Genomic DNA, 24401 nt, shown 5'->3' with positions numbered 1-24401 from the left:
AATCTCAAAAAGGTCAATGTAGCTACTAGGAAGGACCATTACCCATTTCCTTATATAGAACACGTTTTGGAGAGAGTAGCTTCTTAGACGGATTTTCACGTTACAATCAGGTGTCTATAGTGCCCGAAGACTAGCATAAGACAACTTTCAATATCATGTGGGGGACATTTGCTTACAAAGTCATGCCTTACGGTCTCACCAACGCCCTAGCAACATTCCAACGATTAATGTGCACAGCCTTCAAAGACTACTTGCAAAAGCGGTTGGAGGTATTCATTAATGATTGATCTGTGTGCAAACTCTCGATGGACATACCATTGGCTTTCTTGAAAAAAGTGTTTGAGCGATGTCGATTGTATCGTATATTCTTAAACCCTTTAAAGTGCCGATTTTGGGTTAAACATGGTGTGATATTGGGACACATTATCTCTAAGAATGGTATCTCCACTTACGAAGGCAAAGTCAAGTTGATCTTGGAATTGCCCCCACCCACTAATTACAAAGGTGTGCAGAGATTTATGGGGCACGTTGGGTATTATCATCGCTTCATAATATTTAATGTTGAAATTACTAGACCATATATAAGCTACTCATTGTCTTTGACTGGACTAAAGAATGCCAGGAAGCATATGATAGATTGAAGAAAGAACTGGCCAATGTGCCAATTATGAGATCACCTAACTGGGATCTTATATTTCATGTGCACACGTCGATGCCTCAAACTTTGCTATTATACGTATTGGCACAGCCTAGTGAGTTCAAACTAGACTACCCAGTCTGCTTCGCTAGTCGCCAATTGAATGATGCCGAGGTGAATTATACTACCACATAACGGGAGGGGTTGGCTATGATTTATGTTGTCAAGAAGTATCGACATTACCTATTGGCCAACAAGTTTATATTCTTTATGGATCATCAAGCCTTATTATACTTGGTAAATAAGCCTTGCACCACGGAAAGGATAACACACTGGTTGTTATTACTATTGGAATTCGACTTCATGGTGGTAACGGGGTAAGAAAGGGGGCATAGCATGTGTTAGCCGATCATATGTTAAGAATTCCAATAAACCTCTCTCACAGGGTGCATGCACTCTCATCACGATGTGCACCTTCTCGCTTATAAACTCATACCTTCTTATTTGCTCACACCACTAACACACTTCGCATTAAATATAACCTAACACACACTTCAAAAAAAAACAATGAGGCATATACAATGCTCTCACTAGTCATCGGACTGACCTTCTTCTCATACTTACAGATGTCGACCTTAGTAACCTTTGACCTGGAAGCTCAGGGGACTCCAGCATTAACACAAGCCAGTGCAACTGGATCACCCATTAGTAGGAAGAAAAGACCCACAAGGGGCCCAAAATTAATCTATTTGGGTCAGTATGCATAGGCGTTCCATGGCTCCATCATAAGCAAGGAAGTCCAGACTATGTATGGAAAGATAGCTCTATAGTACCACAGCCCAGAGTGCTTGCAGATCTTGGAGGATTCAGAAGTCAAAGACAAATTAGAGAAAGTTGACCTAGGACGAATGGCAGAATGTCTCCCCCGAACCATCAATATAGAATTATGTGCAGTACCTCAAGTCCTATGACAAGGCCACTAAGAGAGGAAATGTGACCAAAGCAGATGGAACAACAGAGTAGGTATTACACTCAGAGGACTTGACACAAGAAGCTCTACAGTTACCACCACCTCTCAAAATACACTCTCACAATCTCGAGAAGATGCCCTTGGAAGCCATGCTGAAAAAAAGCTCTTACAACTCTAATGGGGATGAATATGACAACATCAGAGATAAGGTGACAGAGAAAACTTACAAAGCAATGTCCCTCATAATGCAGGTGAAGGCGGTAGATAGGTACAACAGGGTTCCCCTTAACAGAATCGCTAAAGTACATGAAGAAAAAGAGGATGATTGGGCATGGTACATTAATAAGGAAATGGAAAACTATCTGAAGGCACACCAGTCAAAGGTATGCAATCCATACTTAATGACAAAGGTGTTGAATCATATAGCACAGCTACCTCTTCCAGATCTAGAACAATAAGAACAGATGTAGCAGGCAGCACATCAAATACCACCATCACTTACCTCTAAAGAGCTACAAGAAGGATAAGCATTATTGAAGAACATAGAGGAAATCATGAAGGAGCTCAAGAAAGGTAGAAAGAAGAAAACTGATAGGAAGATGAGGGGAATAATGCCTAGTGTTGCAGAGGAAACACAAAGACTAGAGGCTGAGCTAGCCCAGGAGACAGCATCTTATCAGAAAGTACTAGGGTAGCGGGAAGCAACAAGCTTCAGTTTATCAGCACCTCCAATTGGCACGCAGCAGAAACACATCAACAAACCCCACCTCCAAGCCCAGCACAATTAATTTTCAAAAACCTTTCCCCTCTTCAGAATTCCACCATATCATATACACCTGCATCCGCTGAGTTGGGGATAGAGAAAGCCACTCAATAGGAAAAATTGCCATAAGAAGGGCACCAAAGCCAAGAAGAGGCAACCTCATTACAAGGAGAAATCCTCAAAGAACGACTGGAGACAAGAAAGCAAAAGAGAAATGAGGAGACACAAAGCCCCAGCAAATAGCAACGTCTGGATGATGTAGAAAGGATTACAAAAAATTCTTTCCTACATAACCTGGATTATGAAAAACTCCTTCATGAGGCTATGGAAGGCCTGGACAGTCTCTTACGGTTACCACACTCTGAATTGGAAGGAGCAGCTAGAACAAGTGCTTCTATATGGGAACAAGAGCAAAGGGTGTGGCGATGCCATCTTTTGACCACTCATATGCTTCAACACAGAAATACAACACTATGGAAGTAGATCCAGGACGCCACCAACCAAGTTTAAATGCTCTAAGAGCATTTAACAGTAGCAGAAGCAACCCATCAAGATGTAATCTTAAGAAGCTTAAGGCTGTCGATGAGCAAGAAGTAAGATATCAAACACTCGAAAGCAATAATCTCGTTCTCTCGGCCAAACATTGGTACAAAGAATTAAGGAAAATACAAACATAAAGGCACAACTAGAGCAGGCAAAAAATAGATTCAAAGAAAAATGGCATACAACAAGAAACAAGTGAGCATCCAGGATCAACAGCTCTACAGGAGTTCCAAAATACATTCCAGGCGAAGGAAGAGGAATTGCAAAGCAACTTGAAATCAATATCTGCAACTCTTAAGGATGCTGATCACAGAGTGATCCAACTTCAACAAGAAAGAGAATAAATAAATAAAGCCAATGCAGAAAAAATATGAGCACTAAATGAGAACATCAACACCAAATCCTTGGAGATGCAGAAGTTGATGGACACCCACAAATAGGAATTGCTACAAATTACTTAGCAGCTCCAAGCTAGTCAATATTTGGCTGAAAGGCTTCAAAAGATTGCAGAGGCTCAAGAAATAGAAGCTGTGGCCAAACGAGCACAAGAAGCAACCACAAGACGCTTTGAAGAATTGGGTGCCGCAAGACTGGTATGAGAAACAACCATCTTAGATCTTCTAACCACCAAGGATTCTCAGATACAGGAATTGGAGCGTCAACTGGAAATCCAAGAACGTAGCCCAAAAGACACGAGCCTACCGCGAGTTGCGACTACTTCTTAAGCGAGCCTCAGAGATAGGTTCGTTTTTGCCAGTAACTACTCGGGCCCCTCCTCAAACTTTGACTCTCTTTTTGTCTACACTAACACTCTCTTTACTAAAATATGAAATTAATTTGTCTGATGACTTGAGCCTAGGAGATTTAACACTAATTAAACAAATAATTGAGCGTGATGCTGACCCTACTATTATCATGGGGAATTCTGGGGGGGCTAGTACTAAAACTGATCATCCAACGGATATTTTCTTCTATCCATTACACTATATTGTGCTCAAACTTCGTAGTTGGTGTCGGGTGTTACAAAACTCAGATATCCTGGACAACAGTGTCAACAAAGTAGACCTATTTGTACCATATGATATTCATGATACACCAGCCAATTACGAGGTTGTAGCTCATAGTTACCAATGGATCATCAGTCATGGGTGGTTAGAAGTGTATAATACCCAACAACATTTAAATCTTTGTAAGTCTACTCTCTATCATCCTTTTGGCATTCTTAAACTTTATCGCAATATACACAAACATCTAGAAGCCATGCTAACTATAGTACTCTATAATTTTGATAAAATACACATTGAATATCCTACAATGTCTCCTGAGAATATCCTCGAGCTACAAGAATTTATGAAGCTCAACAAACCCACCCATCCACCCCCCAACTCTGGAGAGGGTAAAGAGGAAACACCAAGCTCATCTAATCTTCCTACTTATCCGGTGTTTTCATCCGTAGCCCGTAAGTTACGAAATCCATACTCTAATATTCCTCCTACTGATAAATCTCAGGCAGATTGTATTTTCTCACGTCTTCCTTCTCTTCCATTAGAATTTTCCACTAACACTCTCGCCCCCGAGGAGTTACCGACACCCAACCCGTCTCCACCACGGCCAACTCAAGAGGTTAGTCACTCTCTGCCCCAAGATACTCTTGAGCCATTTACTGATGATACTATTCTTGAGTCATTGTCTATTGTTCTAGGCCTCATCAGAGCAGGGAATCCTCTCCTCAAGCCAAAGTTAATGTTCAAAGTGTTAATGCAAATAACACCTTCTTTTGAGCCTACCCGCCAGCGGATCCTACCAGAGGCATATTCTAATGTTACTCCAACGAAACACCCATATGTATCATACCCTCTCCGAGCACCAAAGCCAGAATTAGAAGAATTATTACCCTTGGCTGGAGAGGGTACCTTGTGGTCAAATGTGGCATGACATACAAAGCTGGCAAACCCGCACTTGGCAGATTTACTTGACATCATAATTGTTACGTTCATGATCAATTATTGCTTCCGTAGCGTAGGTGGAGAAAGGCAAATGTAGTCCATACACGAGGGGGACATACAACCACTGTCAGAGATGATGCTAACCCCAAACTGGAAGATTTTGGTATACAGCTAGCATGGAGGAAGGAGTATTTGACTATTCCAGAATATAGTCATCCAATATATGTGTGCCCTGCCAACACAGAGAGTGGACACTTTGTATATGCCAATGAAAAGAAGATGGACGACATTGGAATTCCATGAGGCTAAGCAGAGAGATTCACATGTCTTCTACAACTTTCCTTTATTCTTGCCTACAACATTTATAGATATAGGACAACAAAGGAAGCAATTGCTGACTTGGATACATGTATGCCGTCGCATCTCGGACCGTGCCATTGTAGCCAGTGTCCGATTTCTAAAATTGATCATGGTCCTTCTCATTGATCAACCTAAAGAGAGATATGATGGATATGATGCTGATCAGCTATAATCCGACATGAATCAAGGCCCTACTAATAGAGAAATGATGTTATATTATCATCACCTAATGTGTCTACCCGCATACATGCATGTAACATTCGAAGATATGGTTGACACCAAGTTCTGGAGAGATTACACTCTGCATTCAAAAGAACCCTGAAAAAGCTTCAATCACACTAAAACTTCTATCGTCTCACGAGTTCGGCGACCAGGTCTTTAGACCTCGATGACAGGTTCTGAGGATAGAACCTACATCAGGTAGGGGGGATGTTAATCCCAATTAGGATTAACAATTATGCTCCTCCAATTGAGGACATTAATAAGTGTCATGCAAAGGCACTATAAAAGTTATAACATTATGAGATATTGGTCACCCAAGGCCTTAGTCAGTAAGTTTTGGGTGCCCAAGTGTGAATAAGGGGCCAATTGTATATAAGGTATTTTCTCATAATGAATGGAAACAACCCCCCTTTGTGCTATATGAGTCCTTGCTTTTGTCTTGAGAGAGAGTGTGTGAGAGAGTACTCTAGCACATGTGCCTTCTCTATACTAGTGTGCGTGCAGGCTTGTGTGGTGAAGTGAGAGAGAAAGATTACCATGTGTGGTGATGTGAGAGCAACTCTACGGTGACAGTGTGAAGGTGAAGCTTGGAGGATTAGAGCTTCTCAAGTGAGCTTGGAGACCTCAAGGGACACGAGCTCGAAGCATTGGTTAAGTTCCCTCTATGACAGTTTTGTTCTATTGGCTTCTTTCAAAGGTGAATGCATAGAGTTCCTTCTTGGAAGTGTGGTAGCCCATAACACCATATTTGCACCTCGTGAATCAAAGCTCAAATGGCATACATAACGGGCATCATAACATGGTATACATCTTTAACTCTATTCCATAAAGAGCCTCATTCAAGCAATCCACAACGGGTTGTTACCTTTGAGTGCATCTTCTATGTTTGTACTTCTTCCTACTTTCAAAATACAAGGGTTGTTACCTTCGAGTGCATCTTCTATGTTTGTACTTCTTCCTACTTTCAAAATACAATGGACATAAAAGTCTCTTCTATGCCATCTTTATTTTGGAGGAGAGATTCTAATGTATAAAAGTGAGTGCAAAACCTTATTTCTGCAGGCATCTTTAGCATCCGTGTCATACATGCTCTAATGATATCAAGCACCCTTTGACGCTTAAGCACAAATTTCACAATCCCCTTGCATTCATCAAGTATCTCTCTAAACCAAATTGTATCTGCACTTTTATACCAATCACTTAATACTAGATTCAAAGAGTGTGTATTACATCCACATGCATGCATGCATGTGTGTGTAATGAGACTCTAATATTTTACTAGTGGTAGATCGATAACTTTTTGCATTATCCATGACAATCTGGACAACATTTGTTAGACCCACATCTTCAATTACTTGTGCGAGAACTTCAGCTATATATGCACCAGATTTTATTTGACCTGAGCTACTACCTTGATAAAACATTCACCTTGAGGAGACACAAGCATGACATTAATGTGACATTGCCTTTTCACATTTGACTATCTATCACAAACAATTGTATATCTAGACAACGATAAATTGTCCAAAATTAATCGTTTAAACCTCTCTTTAACACTTGCATATCATTTATTTAGTAAACCATTTCTCATTTGTTGATATGAGGGAGGACTAAAACCAGCACCATACTCTCCTATCTTTTTCCATGATATTTCCATCGACCATAGACATTGAAGCTCCAGTAAAATATAATACATTGTGGCCAGTGATAGTTGAGCCTCTTCTGGCATCGTTTTATGAAAGCATTCTTACAACGAAGCTTGCCTCTAGTTGCAAACACTACTACTACCACCATGCAACCCAAAGTGCCATGAGGATGTTGTGCTCTCCATTCCTCTATTACATTCTCACCACGTTCATTCACTTTTGTAGCTTCTTGCTCTGCAAAAACTGAATCTCTAGCCTTTTGAGAGAATGGCCATGAAGAAGCCCGAGAAGGAGGTTGAGGTGCATGTGAAAGAGGATGAGCATTTTCAAAGGACACTTTGAGTCTTTTGTCCTTGTCACTCTCCTCTATCAGTTGTCTTAATCGTTTTGATGCACTGACTGCCGTATAGCAGCTGGCAGCAGATGATGACATTTTCTGCATGATTTCTTAATACTACCAAAAAACTAGTCCCTAATATGTGGGGTGCCTCCTCAATTACATACATGAAAATAATTGCATTCCCACTCCATGAATTTTCCACACAAATTCTTACAAAATTGCCACTCGGATCTAGGCATTTTTTTCTTTCCAGTGTTATGCACCTAAGTGGATATTCCTTGTGTCATTGGACAAGCAAGTATTTCAACTGGAGAAGCCTCACATTGCAACATGTGGATCTGAGGTGTTACAATCCATTTTGTGCTATACATATGTGCTCGCATTTGCAAGCGATACTGGTTTACTAAAAAATCTACATGTTATAAATATAAGAACTAGATTCAAATGTCATTTTACATACTAATCTTAAGTTGTGTTTTAAATAATCACTTTTACTATTTATAGGTTTTAAAGACTTCCATAAATATACTACATGCTCTTTTTTAATTAAAATTAAAAAAGCTTTTAGCACGATATAACCAAGATCTAAGATAATATAATACAAAAGCATATCATAGATGTCCAATTACATATAAAAATTGAGCTGATATACATGTCCAATTGCATATAAATATTGAGAACATACCTTAAATAAAGAAGAATAAGACCCGAATCACCACTAACAAGGACCACTACAGCATAACAAAGGACTCGTAGTCCAAACTACACTCTGCCAATAAGCAAGTGATATCAAACAAGTAGCTTAGACGAAGGGAGTAGTACAAACCATTGAAGGATCAATATTCCAATGGTTTACACTTCATAACAAAATAAAGATAACAAAAGACAAAAGGACTAATGTTGCCCAATAGTAGGACAAATGGTCTAATCACTCACGTACACAATCATATTACTCTATAGTAAGGACTAGTGTTGCCCAATAAAGGACTACTAGTCTAAGCTAAAGCGCAAAGCAATCCCTAGACCCTAACCCTAAGTCTAAACTAAAGTGCACACAAATAGCATACAAATGTAAATTAAGGACAGCCACCACACCCAATGAAGGATAAGATGTCCAATCTATACATTGTACTCTATATGCGAAATGTAGGATAAGCTGTCTGTATCAAGGGCCAAAAGAGTCCAATAATAGGACTAATAGCCCAATCCACAAGTAGCACAGGGATTTTCTCAAGGATAGCACCTACCCACGGTGCCTAAGCAAGGGTTTCCTATTCGGGGGAAGCACCCTCTAGTGTGTCGTTACTATTAAAAAATGAGAAATGACACCATCTATCGATTTTATAGATTAATAATACCCCACCGGGAAACAATAAAAGCCCGACAAGGTTTACCTGAACTCCAGGTCAATTATCGAGAATGTTAATACAACATTATTAACGTTAATTTCAAGCACCATTGTCAAGAGTTAATAACTTATTAGCGAGTTTGTAATTACATTAGTGAAATCCCAGGTTAGAGACACAGAGAGAATTAGAAAGAGAGAGTTAGAGAGAGAGTGCATGTTAGAGATAGAAACAACAAAAGTCTGATAGGGTTTACCTGAACTCCAGGTTAATTACAGAGAACATTAATTTTAAGTGCCATGTCAAGAGTTAACTTATTGATGCATTTGTAATTATATCAGTAAATCCCTGGTTAAAGACAGAGAGAGAGAGAGGGCATGAGCGTGAGAGAGAGTACGTTAGAGCGTGTTAGAGAGAGAGAGAGAGAGAGAGAGAGAGAGAGAGAGAGAGAGAGAGAGAGTTAGAGAGTTGGCCAATCGAGAGAAATAGAGAAAGTTAGAGAGAGTAAGAGAGATTGAGATAGTTAAAGAGATTGAGAGAGTAAAAGAGAGAGAGTGAAAGATTAAGAGAGAGAGATTGAGAAAGTTAGAGAGAGTAAGAGAGATTGAGAGAGTTAAAGAGAGAGAGAGAGAGAGAACCATGCAGGTTGACTTGTTTTACTTATGAAAGCATTAATTTTTGGTGTTGAGTAGTGGAAATGAGTCAGGGAACCATAGATATGGATTTTGTAGAGGCACATGTCTCAACAGAAGAGGGGTAGAAGTGGGGATCTTTTGTAGGCCATTGCTTCCGTTGTGGGGAGATGGGTCACTTCATATCAAAGTGTCAAGAGAGGAGGTGAATGATCAGCCACAACCGAATGTGTCCCAAGGTCTGACTCAAAAGGATACATTATCTCGTGTTTTGTCATCTAGTTTAAATCTAGAGAAGGGCAAACAAGTAGCAAAACAAAGTGAGCGACTGGTAGAGAAAGATAAACAAGTTTTGGCAAATACAAAAGATAGTTTGTATTAGGTTTAGTTTGCATCTATTGCATCAAACAATGCAATAGAATGTAAATTTTAGTGAATATTAGCTCTCTTTAGTGTTAAACATAGAACTAAAATCATTAATTTTAGCTTAATTTGTGTGTTTTTTGTTGGAATTGTATGCATTAGAGTGTTAGCAACCATTAGGATTAGCTTAATCCTTCCAAAAAAATTTCAAAACTATCAAAAAACCCTTGAATTCAACTAATTTCTCTTAATGGACTTGTTTTTGTCATTAAGGGTGATTAATCTTGTTCAAGAGGTAAAATTTTTAGAAAATGTGTTAATTGGGGTCCAAATCGATCATGTTAGTAGTCAAAATTAATGTTTTTGAGTGTTTTGAAAGCATGCTTCAAAACACCTAATTACATCAATTAGAGGAATTTAACCCTCTTTTGCTTAATTTTACCTTAAAAGAAGAAACCAAAATTAAGAGTCTAATTAATCTCCTATTAGATTAATTTGCATATTTGTTGATGCACGTAGCTTAGCATTCCCTTGCTCTATCCAATGATATGCTCAATTGTGTGAATTAATTAGAGATTAGTGGTGGTTAATTAGAATCCTTGATTACTTTAAAAGAGAAAAAGATTAGTGAAAGGATTAATTTTTGATTAGTTTTTAATCACCTTTTTACATAACTCAATGAGCATTCAATGAGTAGATGCCCATGAGTTGTCAAATTGTTCATTTTGGAGGTCATTTATGAAGGGTGTAAGGGGGTGTCATAAAAAGGTTGACTTTTTTATTCACTTACCTTTTTAGGAAAATGCCCATATCTCCTTAATTTTAAATTCAAAAAATATCCCCCCCAAACAAGGAAATTCATATTTTCCACTAGACTCCAAAAAAAAAAATCAAAGGTTTCACAGCCTAAGGGTTCACGTCCAAAAAAAATAAATCAAAAATCGGTTTACGTTCTAAGTGATTCACGACATGAACCAATAAGTGTTTCACATCGTGAAACAGTCCCCGCATGCAAATAAAAAATAAAAAAAATTGATTCATGTCCTAAGTGGTTCACGGCGTGAACCAGTAATTGTTTCACATCATGATACAGTCCCTGCGTACAAAAAAAAATTTTACATTTTCTGTGAAGTCCAGTTCACGACATGAAACCCTAAGCATTTCATGGCGTGAAACACTAAATATCACCGCATGAAACGGTCCTTTAAAAAAATCAAATTTGATAAAATTTGTGAAGTTCGGTTTATGCTGTGAACTGCTAGTTGACGTGAACTGCACCCTGCTAGTTGACGTGAAAGGGTCTGTCAGCCCAAAAAACAAAACTCTGGAAATCACCCATGTTTGGAGGCTTGTATCTCCTAAACCGTGAATCCGATGAAGGCGCTCTAGTGCTCATCGAAAAGCAGACATCGAGCTCTTCAAATTTAGTCTGGCCGTCCGAAGTCAAAATCGATCATTTTAGCCTTCGACCAGCAGCCTCAAAATTTGACTCGAAAAATCAAGGCAAAAAACAACCTGAAAAGTACTAAAAATCGCGAAAAACGACTTTGAACCATATTCGGGCTACTTTTAGAGGGTCTAAACGAAAAAATCACAAATAACTGAGAGAGACAAGGTTGTAGTACTTAAAAGATACTACAACTCTCTCATAAAAAGTTTTTCCAAAAAAAAAAATTTGGAACACTCTCAAAAACGTGCTACGAAACAGGAAAAAAATTCCTAAAAAAAATTTTCATGTTGAGACAGTAATGGAAAAATAGGTTTTAGGACATCCTCTTCCACCTGGGAAGTTACTAGCATGAACTTTTTCCACAAAAATATCCCTAAGAGGTTCATGTGTTTGTAACGTCTAAGCTAATTAAGGCAAACTCGTTTGACCCAATGAAGAGTACGCTAAGCCTCTTGAGGCTATAACGGGCTCTGAGAAAATATAAAAAGCAAAAAAAAAACACGTATGCTTGCTCATTAAGGAGCAATTAGGTAATCAGACATGGTAACGATAGAGGGACTACATGGGCCGACACCCTCACTAAACCCAATGGCTGACATCTTTGAGCCATTGAGATCTATGTCCCAAATACACCTCCCAATCAATACCAATTGCCATGCCAACAAGAGTGTCATCGAGTTTTGCACCCCTTGTCACTTCAATCCCACCGAGCTTTGGTCCCTTACCTAACATTCCCACAAATCCTATAGGTACCAACCCTTTCCAACCCTTGGCACCTTGGACATATTGACTAGTCTAGGGGAAGGGGAGTAGCCCAAGGACTGAGTGAGTCCCTACCATCACGAGCACTCACATACAACCTCAGTGATATACAAAAATATGATCGTACAAATCTCTAAAATTATGGGCAAATACGACAGAACAACTAATCCTGTTCAATTCATACAAATGTTTGAACAGTAATGCGAGGCCTTTGGGAATCCCAACTACTGCACCAAGGTACATGCGTTGAACCTATGCTTAAAGGGAAAAGCTAGTCGACGGTTCATTACATTGATGCCGACGATCAAGACAAACTTCAGAACCTTGAAGTCAGCCTTTATCCATGGCTTTTCAAGACAAGGTGATCAGTGGAGTGAAGTGAAAGAACTCTATTCAATTGAGTGTAAACCAAACGAAACCATTAGAGATTTTATCCTTCAGATAAAACTCTTGGACTCACGATGTGAGTCATGAAAGAAATTAAACGATTCTTAATTGTGAAGAGATGTTTCATGATGGGCTTAAAGAAAAACAACTTACACAACTTGATCATTGTATCCAACCTAGAAACATTCGATCAATGTTGTAAAGAAGCAATACGGTTAGATGACAACATGATAGAAGATGATCACGATACGAGGTGTTCCTCATCTAAACCAAGTGAAGCAATGGCTAAAGAACGATCGATCTCGGAATTGTCATCCCCCGAATTCTATGCAGCCTTGCTTAAAACCTTTCAATCAACATCTCTAAGAGAGGATGAGATCCTTCACAACCAAACATCCTTAATGCCTCTACAAGTGAGGAGCAAAATGCCCATCCCAATCCCCACTGTGCATACAAGGCACATGTTTTTCTATACTGTATATATTGTAAATCCTTTACTTAGGATATTACAAAGTGTCCCAATTCATTAACAATTGACTCAAAGCCTCCATCTCCCATACACCAAACAGAAACAGTCCAAAGGGTAGAAATCGCTCAGAAAGCAGTTAATCAAACACTTCAATGTTTCTATTGTCTCATGGACCTCACAAAGTGGCAAACTGCATAGTTTGGAATACTTCCATGTCCATAGTCACTAACACTTTGCAACCCATGTGTGAACGATGTGGCATTGATCACATGTTCCATGATTGCCCAAGGCGAGTTGCTTCAATGCAACTTGTCTCACAAAATACAACTCTAAATTTATTAAGTGTACAAAACGAGAAATTATCCACGGTACCCTTGAATGTGCTTACAAGCCAAGGCACGAAACAATAAAAAAGAATGCAAAAGATAACACTTCAAAATGGGTAGAAGAACATGCCTTAAAGCGTAAACCAAAAGGGAAAACAAAACCTTCTAAACCTAAGAAAAATAAGGGTCACCAAATATCAAAACCAAGGTTGAATTAAAGGGCAGGGAAAAGGAGCTTGTGGAGGATATAGACCCAAAAGAGCCAAAAGCTACACATGATGTAGAAGCATCCATCTCAAAGGCCACCACACAAACCATAAAACCCATATGTGCGACACAGGATAAAAAAACTCAAAAAAGAATTCAATCTCATCGTATGGGCAAACATAAAGCAAACCTAACGATCCAAAGAAAGTCATCAAAAGATGAAACAAGTTCTACTATGTCACTTAGTGAGGAATAAACAAGTTCTGATTCGCCACTCGGTGCACTTAATAGACCACTCGGTGCACTTAATAGACCACTCGGTGCACTTAATAGACCCAACCACCCCAAATTGAAAATCATGATCACATGACATATGCGAAACACAAAAAGCAAGCCCAAGAGAGCATGCTTAGCATGGTTGAGTGTCTTACAGGATCGCCGATTGTCATTGAACCTCATAATGCCAATCCTAAAAAAGGAACCAAAATACAAAACCCCAAGGAGTACCACTTTCCCTTTCAAGAGGAAGACATACTCTCTACAGACCAATCATTAGAGACAGATTGCACGAATTATGTGGTTGAGAAAGCATGTGAGAAATTTGATGAATCCCTTACAAAATTAAAGCAGTCTCTCAAAACCTCATTTGGAGGAATGCTCTTCTCTCATGGTAGAGACAACATAACATCAGCACTTGCACCCTTAAGGACTCAACATGAGTTAGACCAAGACATAAAGAGCTCCATAGAACAGGACTATGAGGATTAACAAGTTTCCAAGCATACCTTATTTAGAATTGTCAAAAGATCAAGTATGCCAGTGTACACATTGGGTACTCTTGAAAAAGCTAAGAGCCAAAAAGAGGATAAAAGTGAATGGGAATATGAAATAGAAACGAGATCTGAAGCTAAAACACCAACTGAAACATCCAAGGTTCCTCTTGAAGATTCTATCATGGTATGGTTAGATTTCCCTACAAGTAATGATGTTAAGCGCAAACCCACGTTGGTTAGACCTTGAGCTAGTCATAACATCATGACAATAGACACTTAGGTGTCATTGGGATAACTTAAACTCATCCCTACAGACAATGGTCTTGCAAGAGGAGCCAATGGACAAAACATTGAAGTTCCCAGTTACTTTAGCTATGCTACTCAAATAATCAGTGGTTGATTAGCCCTCAAGCTAGTCTCATAACATCATGACAATAGACACTTAGGTGTCATTGGGACAACCTAAACTCATCCCTATAGACAATGGTCTTGCAAGAGGAGCCAATGGACAAAACATTGAAGTTTCCAGTTACTTTAGCTATGCTACTCAAACAATCGGTGTGGTTAGATTTCCCTATAGGCAATGATGTTAAGTGCAAACGCACGTTGATTATAGCCCTCGAACTAGTCATAACATCATGACAATAGACACTTAGGCATCATTGGCCAAGATGATACCCAAGCTTGGATTCCCAAGCGCATCAAAAAGTCCCCTCAACCTATTCAAAGAAACAAACCTTAACACTAAAGGCATCAGCCACCAGTTTATAATGTACATCAAAGATAGGTGCATGTGCTTCAATAACAAGGATACTATGATGGTATTCCCATCATATGGTTTTCATAATCAAACAACATGAAGAAAGCCTCACCACCAACTTCAACCCCAATAGCTTCTCCTAAAGTTCGACAAGAATGGAGGCCCAAGCAACATCAAGCAAGTCATTCAACCACTCTGGTGCATTCAGCACCTACACAAGAGCTTGTGTGTTCAAGCAACCCCATTGGTAACCAACCAATAGTCTTATCCACCGCCTTGACAACATTTGAGCCAAAAATTCAAGAATCAATTTCCACGTCTGCAAAACGAAGACTTGTGAGTGCATCAAAGAAAAACTCACAATGCTCTTTTCACCCCTTTGGACGTGAAGCGTAAGTGCAGAAGCTATGCGACAGACATAAGAACCTATTCTCTCAAAAAGGAGAGTAGCCACAAGAACCTGTTGCTCACAAGGTGGTAGTTTTTTTAAAAAAAATCACAGACACAAGAGAGTCACACATATGGCCTACCTAAAAGTGTTAGAATATCATAAGAAACTCCCAAGGGTCTTCAATAGCCATTATATTTTGTTAATCTTATGGCTTACTATTCTTTTGGCTATGTTAATGTAGCAGCTGCTCCATGAGTACATATCTATACTCATGCGCTGGAGGACATTTGCACCAAAGCCTCACCATGAACAACTTCCAAGAACATCTCTGGATGGGGGGGCCATGGTGGGCAAAAGCCTAGTCAATGGTACAACCCATCGCCTAGAATTTTCCTTCAAATTATAAACCTCTCCATATGACGCTACCATCTTCACAAATCAAAGATCTCCAATCTTTAGTAAAGATATCTATATTAGCCTTTGCAAGTCGATGTAATTATTTCAATCCTTGTTAACAAGTGGCTACTTCAACAAAAAGCAGCAGCTTAATAAGAGTCTATTTGACTCAATTCTTGTACTTCATGTATATCTATGTCATAAGAGCACTTAAATATACATAAAAACATGAAAAGCACATGGGAAGAAGCATGTGGAATAGGTCCTACTCAACAACATTTGACAATAATCCTACCACACAAAGAGAATTCATCGAAGGCCAATTTCTTCAAATGATGAATGTCGCTTCAATGAATCAAATGAGGAAATGAGAATCACCATCTTGTTCTGATGATTATGGCTCACACAAATATAAAAATACAATCATTCGCAAAAAAAATCCATCACCTCAAACCCATTAGGAATTCCCAATAAACCACTACCCTTTTCAGTTACTAACGAGCTATTCTTATTCCTTCCGGAGGAACAACGACCATTGAACATCAATCAACATCAAAGCTATCGACAAATCTTGTCCATTCTCCCCACATAGGTCTTCAACGCGATCACGAGGACACCATCATCAGGAAGGGGGAATGTTTACCCATTTCTAGGGTTAACAAGAACTACCACCATTATCTTACATTAAGGAATCAAGGTAGATACACCAAAGGGTTATAAATTCAATATATAAAGCAATGGTGTCCAAAGCTATAACTTGAACAAGCACCCGTAATGGTATGACGAAATACTTATGGCGATTCCCGCTTTAAGAGCATGTGGTAGAATGTAGGATGAAGTCCCAAGTGATATACTTCATGGATATATTATGAGAGTAGTCATTGTAATAGCATTAGGCCTCTTATGAGCCTAAAGTGCCCAACCGGCCATAGTTTAAGTGAGTAAACACTTATGGCCATGTATATAAGTGAATTTCTCTCATAATACAACATACTCTCCCATTGTGCAATTGAGTCTTACTCTTGCTAATCTCTCTCAAATGCATGCTAGTGAGTGATGTGAGGTGAGAGGAGGGACGAGTACCTGTAGTGCAACGTAGTGGTGTGAGCACGCAGGAGGTGCGGTGGAATTGCTTCTCAAGGAGTTGTAGATCTTGGAGACCTCAAGGGTTATGAGCTTGGCCATTAGAAAGATCCTTACGACAGTTGTAGTTCATCACCAGGTAATCTCTTGTTGGATGTGTTTCAAGGGAGGTTAGGGTGAGCCATAACAGTGGTTCATTGTTGTGGAAGTGGAGTTTATGGATGAAACATTGTGGCTTGTGGGGATGTATGTGCCTAATGGTGTTGCACATCGTCGTCAGATTATGGGACGATTTATTGTGTTTGTGCAACGTTGATCCTGGCTTTGTGTTGGGAGATTTTAATGTATGTGAATTGCGGAGCATGCTTCTACACCTCACTCTATTATGGATGGACTAGAGAAGCTCAGCTGGAATGTATTTGCCAATCAAGTTTTGAAATAAGTTATGTGGTCATGGCTACACCCACATGAGAGAGGATTTACATATGCCTCTCAATAGTACGTGGGTACAAGAGCTCATTCAGACTAAATGTATATATTGCTAGCATGATTTGTTTCTGCCAGAGATATTGTCCATGCAGGTGGAATATAATCATATTTTGTCATATCATTTTCCTTTGGTATTGGAGATGCGTAGCCATTCTATGGATGATTATAGGCCATTATTGGAAAAGGCTACTCTTAAGGTTAGCCAAACTTTCTTGGAGCATACTGTTTTCCATCAGTTTTTGTTGTAGGTGTTACAAAACTCTTGAGGCCATGTAATCTCTATTGGGGTATTAGCTTAGGAGTGTTGTATGTTCAATATTCAAAAGCTTTCTTACCAGTATGGGATTCATAATGCATTATATTTTAGGAAGAAGTTGCATAACCTAGAATCATTATTGGTTGATTTAAATCAAGTGGTTCAAGAGGAGGGTTCTTGCACTAACATTGGTATATCTATTGATTGGTTGTCCCATCAGGTTGCAGCATCGCATGAGAATCAATATGTGAGATATAACCTTATGGTTCAAATGGATGCCCTACTGGATTCTAATTGTCAGTCACATACATTCTTTGCTCGTTTGTAGTAGCAAAAGAGAATATTGTCAAGATGTAAGACAGGCAAGAGTATTGCTGATCCTGCTTGTGTTCTAGATATGTGTATGGACTTTTATCACCATTTGTTGGGTCTGTAGGAGATCATATCTCCTAATTTCATTGCAGCTAGAGAATTGTTATTTCATTTGGTTCATCACCAGGTATCAAATATTTCTGCAAATGAATTGAAAAGATATATTTTTTAGGATGATGTGGAAGCTGTGTTGAAGCATTTGCCTAAAGGGAAACGTCTAGGATGGGATGGGCTCCCCAATGAGTTTTTCATGAAGTATGTTGATGAGTTGAAGGTCCCTCTCACTTCTATTTTTCAGGAGGTTTGGAATATAGGTATCATGCCTACAAGTTGGAAGATTGGGCTTGTACATTTATTGCCTAAAGTTCCATCCCTAGTTAATCTACATCTATGGAGACCAAACACATTGATGGGGCCCATGTATAGGATATTTGCAAAGGTTTTGGTCAATAGATTGCAGCGATTTCTTCCTATGTTGATTCATCCAAGGCAATATGGATTTATTAAAGGTTGGAATATTTTGCATAATATATTGAATGTACAAATTGGAATTAGTTATGCAAGGGCTTCGAGGGGCAAGAGATGGTTATGATTTAACTAGAAATTGAAAAGGATTATGATCACGTTAGTTGGTCTTTTCTTTCATATCTTATGCAGGCTATGGGATTTGGCCTTCACATGTCTTCTTTGATTTATACTATTAGCCAACATGCAGTGGTGATGACTAGGCCTATGATTAATGGTGGGATGACTGAGCCCATTCATTTGACGAGATCGGTCAAGTAGGGATGCCCACTTAGCCCTCTCTTGTTTGCAATTGTTACACATCCAATCTTATCTTGACTAGATAAGCTAGCAGAGGGTGGTGAAGTTGTAGGGCTTACACTTCCAAGCAGAGAGCAGATGGTCTGTCAGGCATTGGCAGATGATTCTTTCATGTTCCTTAAGCTCAAAGAGATAATATTTAGAAGGATATGGCTATTTGGGATACTTTTAGTCTTGCTTCAGGTTTATGCATAAATCTGCTCTAATAAGTTGTACTAAGAGCAATTTGCTTGGTTTGGGATGGAATGGGCAGGTCATACAAAGGGGATACATCACACGCCACTTGGGTTATTCAATTGGAGTTGATGTTGTTTCACAAGCTTTGTTGGCATGAATTTCTGCAAGGATAAATGATAAGTTTGTGTATTGGAAATCTTGGGGTTAGCCTATGCATGTTCATATCAGCTCAAAGTGGCACAATCCATTATGATTAGCATGATATCTTTTTTCTTGCCTTTATTGCCATGGACGAGAAAAGCTTTACATCAGATACAACACCCAATTAGATTTATGTTATGGAAAAGAGTAGGAAATAATCTAGGGTAGACGTGGATTTCTTAGGAACATGTTACTACTCCGAAGAGGAGTGGAGGGGCAGCCCTATTAGATGTCAGATTACATATGGTCACTAGAGATGGCCTTTATTCCAAGATATGTGTGTATCTCAAGAGACATGGGTAGTAATGGCTAAGGCCCTCATAGACATGGGTAGTAATGGCTAAGGCCCTCATAGAGGAGGTCACACTTGTGCATGGTAATACTAGGATTGATGGTACATGGAGGGGCAGCCCTATTAGATGTCAGATTACATATGGTCGCTAGGAGATGGCCTTTATTGCAAGATATGTGTGTATCTCAAGAGCCATGGGTGGTAATGGCTAAGGCCCTCATAGAGGAGGTCACACTTGTGCATGGTAATACTAGAACTGATGGTACATGGTGGGATGTAGTGAATGGTTCCCAACAGGTTCGAGTGGTGGCTTCACCTCTCCTTTCTCATTTGATGATCTCATGGAAGGAGGTGTTGGCACACACTAAATGGAAGCCTTCAGATCAATTCTATGGCAGGTGAGGAGGTGTTGTCTACTTCACGACTTCTGGAGTGGCCTGACAAAATTGTTGAGCAGCCAAAATTCAATAAAATCGCTCGATTGGCACTAGTGAGAATTCTGGATGCTTTGTTGCCACATAGAGATTGTTTGTCTTTTTGAAAAATCCATCAATATTTTCGGGTTCCATGTGGATATGTATAGTGATGGGAGAAGGTGAGGACATCGTTTATACCGTTTGGTGATATTCCTCAATTGGAGGATCAACAACCTTGGTTAGATTGGGCATTTAGAAAGCCTTAGGACACTATCCAACATACAACAAATCAAGAGTACCATATGATGGTTGAAGATAAGCGTTGGATCACTCAGAAGGCTAATAGGGTATGGAACATCAAGAAGAGTAGGGCCTAGTGAAAGGAAGTAATCTTACAGGGCTGGTGGTCTAAGATTCTGTATCAAGGGAAGGTGTTCATTTGGCGCATGCTAGTTGGAGGCCTACTATAATGCTCCTTGCATTATAAGCTTGAGGACTTGTAAGACTAGAACTTTGATTCTCCACCCAACCATATCCCAAATGGACGGTTGTATAAGCTTAAGTGATGCATGACCTTCCATCTTCGGTCCCTTGATCTTTCATTAGCTAGGTATGAACTTTTCATTCACCAATGCCCCTTCAACTACCCCTAGAAGGGGGTGCCTGCTCCTGTGGCCCTTGGGCTTCCATTGTACACCATTTACTTCCCTTTTACTTTAGCTTTAATGCCTATTAACCATTGCTTTAGGTATTCTCCATTTGAAATCCCTTGAACCTTGTTTATATATATGCAAACCTTTTACATATAAATAATCTTTTCTAGTCTTACCTTTTCGTGTTTCCTGTCAATCTCATAACATTTCCTACCCCTTGAAAGAAAAGTTTTCGTCCTTGAAAACAAACTCAAGAAACCTTTTCTTTAGTGTAGCCACTCTTTTCTAAGTTGATCCTTCTTCTAGTGTATCTTTCCACTTTACTAAATATTCTTTAAACACAGAATGTCTAGTTTTCTTTTCTCGATATTCGAGAATCTTTTCAGGCTCATGTGAAAGAATAGGTGGTTCTATAAAATCAACTAGTGCTTCTTTTCCAATGATGTTATCATTATTTCCCATCTTGCATTTTAGTCTACCAACATGAAACACATGATGTACTCTGGATCCTTCAGGTAAAGCTACCACACTTCCAACTTTTTTAAGTATTGTATAAGGACCACAATACCTTGGAATTAACTTTGGAGCTTCTTCACTTTTTAAAGTTTCTAACTTTTCAGAAACCTTTGCATAAAGTAAAATTAATTGATCTTCTTTTACCTTTCTCATAATTAATAGAAAGATCCTGCTCTTTTTAATATTGCAACGTTTAACATGTCTTGCATGTCTTTGAGAAAGTCTTTTACACTCTACAATTTTTCTTTTTGTAACCCAATTGTTATGCTCTAAGTTGAAATCCATACATCAGTAGTCGTATTTTCTTTACTCTCTATTTAAGAGTTATCTTTTTTAATCAAATAATTCCAAACTACTTGATAGCTAGGGTCATTAGCACATTTTCCTTTTAAGTGAGCTAGCAACTCACTTTCTAGTTAAGTAAAACTCAACTCATTTATCATGGGTGCTCAACTTAGAGCATCTGCCACGACATTAAATTTTCCTTTTCTATATCTAATTTGAAAATCAAACTCTTATAGGATTTCAACCCATCTAGCCTTCCTATCTTTTAACTCCTTTTGACTATTTAGTCATTTAAGACTTTTATGATCAAGTAATACTTTGAAATTGACACCATACAAATAATGACGCCACTTTTTAAGAGCATACATAATTGCAAATAGTTTTTTTTCATAAGTTGAATAATTACTTTGAGCTTTGTTCAACTTTCTACTTTCAAAATTTTTTAAGAAAATAACTTGTTTTTCCTCAATAATTGAAATATTTTTTCTAAGGTGCTCAATATGTTCTTGTTTATTTTGATTAAAGACTAATATATCATTAATAAAAACCACCATAGATTTTCTTAAATAAAGATGAAGTATCATATTCATCATGGTCATAGAAGTAGCGAGAGCATTAGCTAGACCAAAAGGCATAACTAAAAACGCAAAGTGCCCAAAAGATGTCCTAAATGTTGTTTTTGGCGCATGTTCAATTCTAATTCTTACTTGATGATATCCAAACTTTAAATCTATCTTACTAAAATATTTAGTATCTTTGAGTTGATCAAACAACTCATCTATCATAGAAATAGGAAATTTATTTTTTATTGTGATTGCATTTAATCCACAATAATCTATGCACAAGCGCATATTGAGTTGATCAAATAACTCACCTATCCTATAAATTTATTTTTATATTGTAATTGCATTTAATCCCCAATAATCTATGCACGAGTGCATATATTGTAATTGCATTTAATCCCCAATAATTGCATTTAATCGCATATATTGTAATTGCATTTAATCGCATATATTGTAATTGCATTTAATCCCCAATAATCTATGCACAAGCGCATATATCTAGCTTTTTTCTTCACCAATAATATTAATGGTCTAGAGAGACTTACTTGGCCTAATAAAGCCTTGTTCTAAATATTCAGTTAACTTCTTATCTTTCAATCAAACTCACTCTATAAGGTGACTTGCTATTTGGCTTTGAATTCTTTAAAACTTCTATGGGATGATTTATCCCTCTTTCCGGAGGTAAACCTTTTGGCAATGTTTGTAGAAAAACATCTTTAAATTCTTCTAATAAATTGTTTAAAGAAGAATTAACTACTTCACAAATACTTAAATCAAACTTTTCACAATGGTTTTTAAATTGAGACATTACATAACACAAAAACATTTTTTCTATTTCATTATCTTGATGGCTTTTGGAGCTCAATATTACATATCAAAGGAGAAGATGGCACATTGTGCTTTCCTTGCAATGTAATAAATTTTCCTTTATGCTCAAATGTTAGTGTATTATGCAAATAGCTTCTCAAAAGTGTTTTCCCCAATGAAAATAATTCAAGTGTGCATTGTTTTTCCTTTAGGCTTATCATTACCATTCCCAATAAGTTCTTGTCCTTAGGACTTAGGATAATTTCTTTTATCATGTCCCGGCTCAAGACAAGAGAAATAAAGTTTTTCTTTAACCGCTCTTTCAAAATCTTACTTTTTTAGAAACTTACTAAGATTGGATTTTTGCTTTTTTGGAGGTTCTTCCTTTTTAAAGAAAAAACCCTTTCTTTTTTGAGAGCCAAAATTTTCTTCATGAGGCTTACCCATGGTATCGTCAAAATTTTTTACAAATTTATAGCCTCATCTAAGTTTTTGGCTCTTTGGAGCAAACTTCTTTCTTGTACTCCCTTTTTGAGCCTCTAATGAAGAAGCCTCTTACTTTTTGAAAATTTTCTATTTCCTAAAGTTTTAAGACAATTTCTCTATAGCAAGCTATATATTGAGTGAGATTTAAATTCTTTTGTTCAATAGAATAATTATCCCACTCCTCTCAATTCCTATCTTCTTCATTTTCAAGAAGATATTCCTTTAAGAGTAATTTCTTAAATGAATCCCAAGAATCAGGTTAGCTTCCGCTAAATTCATCCACCACTTATAAGCGTTTCCTTGTAAGGATAGGCTAGCTTCGATGAGGCTATTATGATCAGGCACATTTCTTAAAAGATGCAAATCTTGCCATTTTTTTAGAAAAATATGAACCACATATTTATTTCTCCTCTTCTCCACTAAAAGTGGGTGCCTTTAAATCTTTAAATACCATACCTTGGTCTCTAGTTTTGGGACCCTCTTAAATTATGGTTTCATTCAATCTTTTTTCTAGAGTTTTTTCCCTTCCCTCATCAATGTTACTTTTAGATATTTCTTTTCCTCTCAATCCTTCCCCTCCCATCAAGGAGCTAAGAAGACCCAAGATCTAAATCTTGCATATCTATTTCATTTGGTTTTGTAATATCCTCTTCCATGTTGAAAGAGGACATTGGGTTTTCCCCCTTCTCACCATTTTCATCCTTTCCACCTCCTCCTTGTTGATATTTGCTTCAAAGATCCTTTGCGGTTGTCTTGTACTCCACTTGCTCTATGTATAACTTCAAAGTATGCCCAGAGGTATGCTTAATTTATTAAGCGAGAGGTATTTTTTATGGAGAAGATTTGAGAAATATAGATATTAGCTTATGGAAATGAATAGAAAAGAGATTAAGGAGTAGAGATTAGAGTTAGCAATGAGTAGCTTAATGGAAACATGAAAGAGAAAGAACTTGGCTCTGATGCTAATGTAATGTTCCTTGCACTATAAGCTTAAGGACTTGTAAGACTAGAGCTTTGATTCTCCACCCAACCATATCCCAAATGGACCCTAAACTCATGGTTATATATGCTTAAGTGATGCATGACCTTCCATCTTCAGCCCCTTAACCTTTCATTAGCTAGGCATGGCCTTTTCATTCACCAATGCCCCTTCACCTACCCATAGAAGGGGGCGCCTACATCTGTGGCCCTTTGGGCTTCAATTGTGCACCATTTACTTCCCTTTTACTTTAAATTTAATTCCTATTAACCATTGTTTTAGGTATTTTCCATTTGAAATCCCCTGAACCTT

The 24401-nt window shown here is 38.2% G+C and overlaps 1 protein-coding gene across 1 annotated transcript in view; it reads left to right on the top strand.

The window, feature by feature from the left end:
• Positions 1-1741: 1741 nt before the first annotated feature.
• LOC147623071 (uncharacterized) overlaps positions 1742-24401 on the top strand; it is a 72406-nt gene continuing 49746 nt past the window's right edge. Inside the window, exon 1 of the mRNA XM_086821727.1 lies at positions 1742-1990. Coding sequence (XP_086677853.1) covers positions 1742-1990 — 249 coding nt within the window. The remainder of the gene's footprint in view (positions 1991-24401) is intronic.

Source organism: Cibotium barometz, chromosome 27 (genome assembly GCF_041138505.1).
Source record: "Cibotium barometz isolate CiBa-2024 chromosome 27, ASM4113850v1, whole genome shotgun sequence".
In the NCBI taxonomy this organism is placed as follows: Eukaryota; Viridiplantae; Streptophyta; class Polypodiopsida; order Cyatheales; family Cibotiaceae; genus Cibotium; species Cibotium barometz.
The sequence above is the reverse complement of the archived record's forward strand: the minus strand, read 5'-3'. Positions and strand labels throughout refer to the sequence as shown.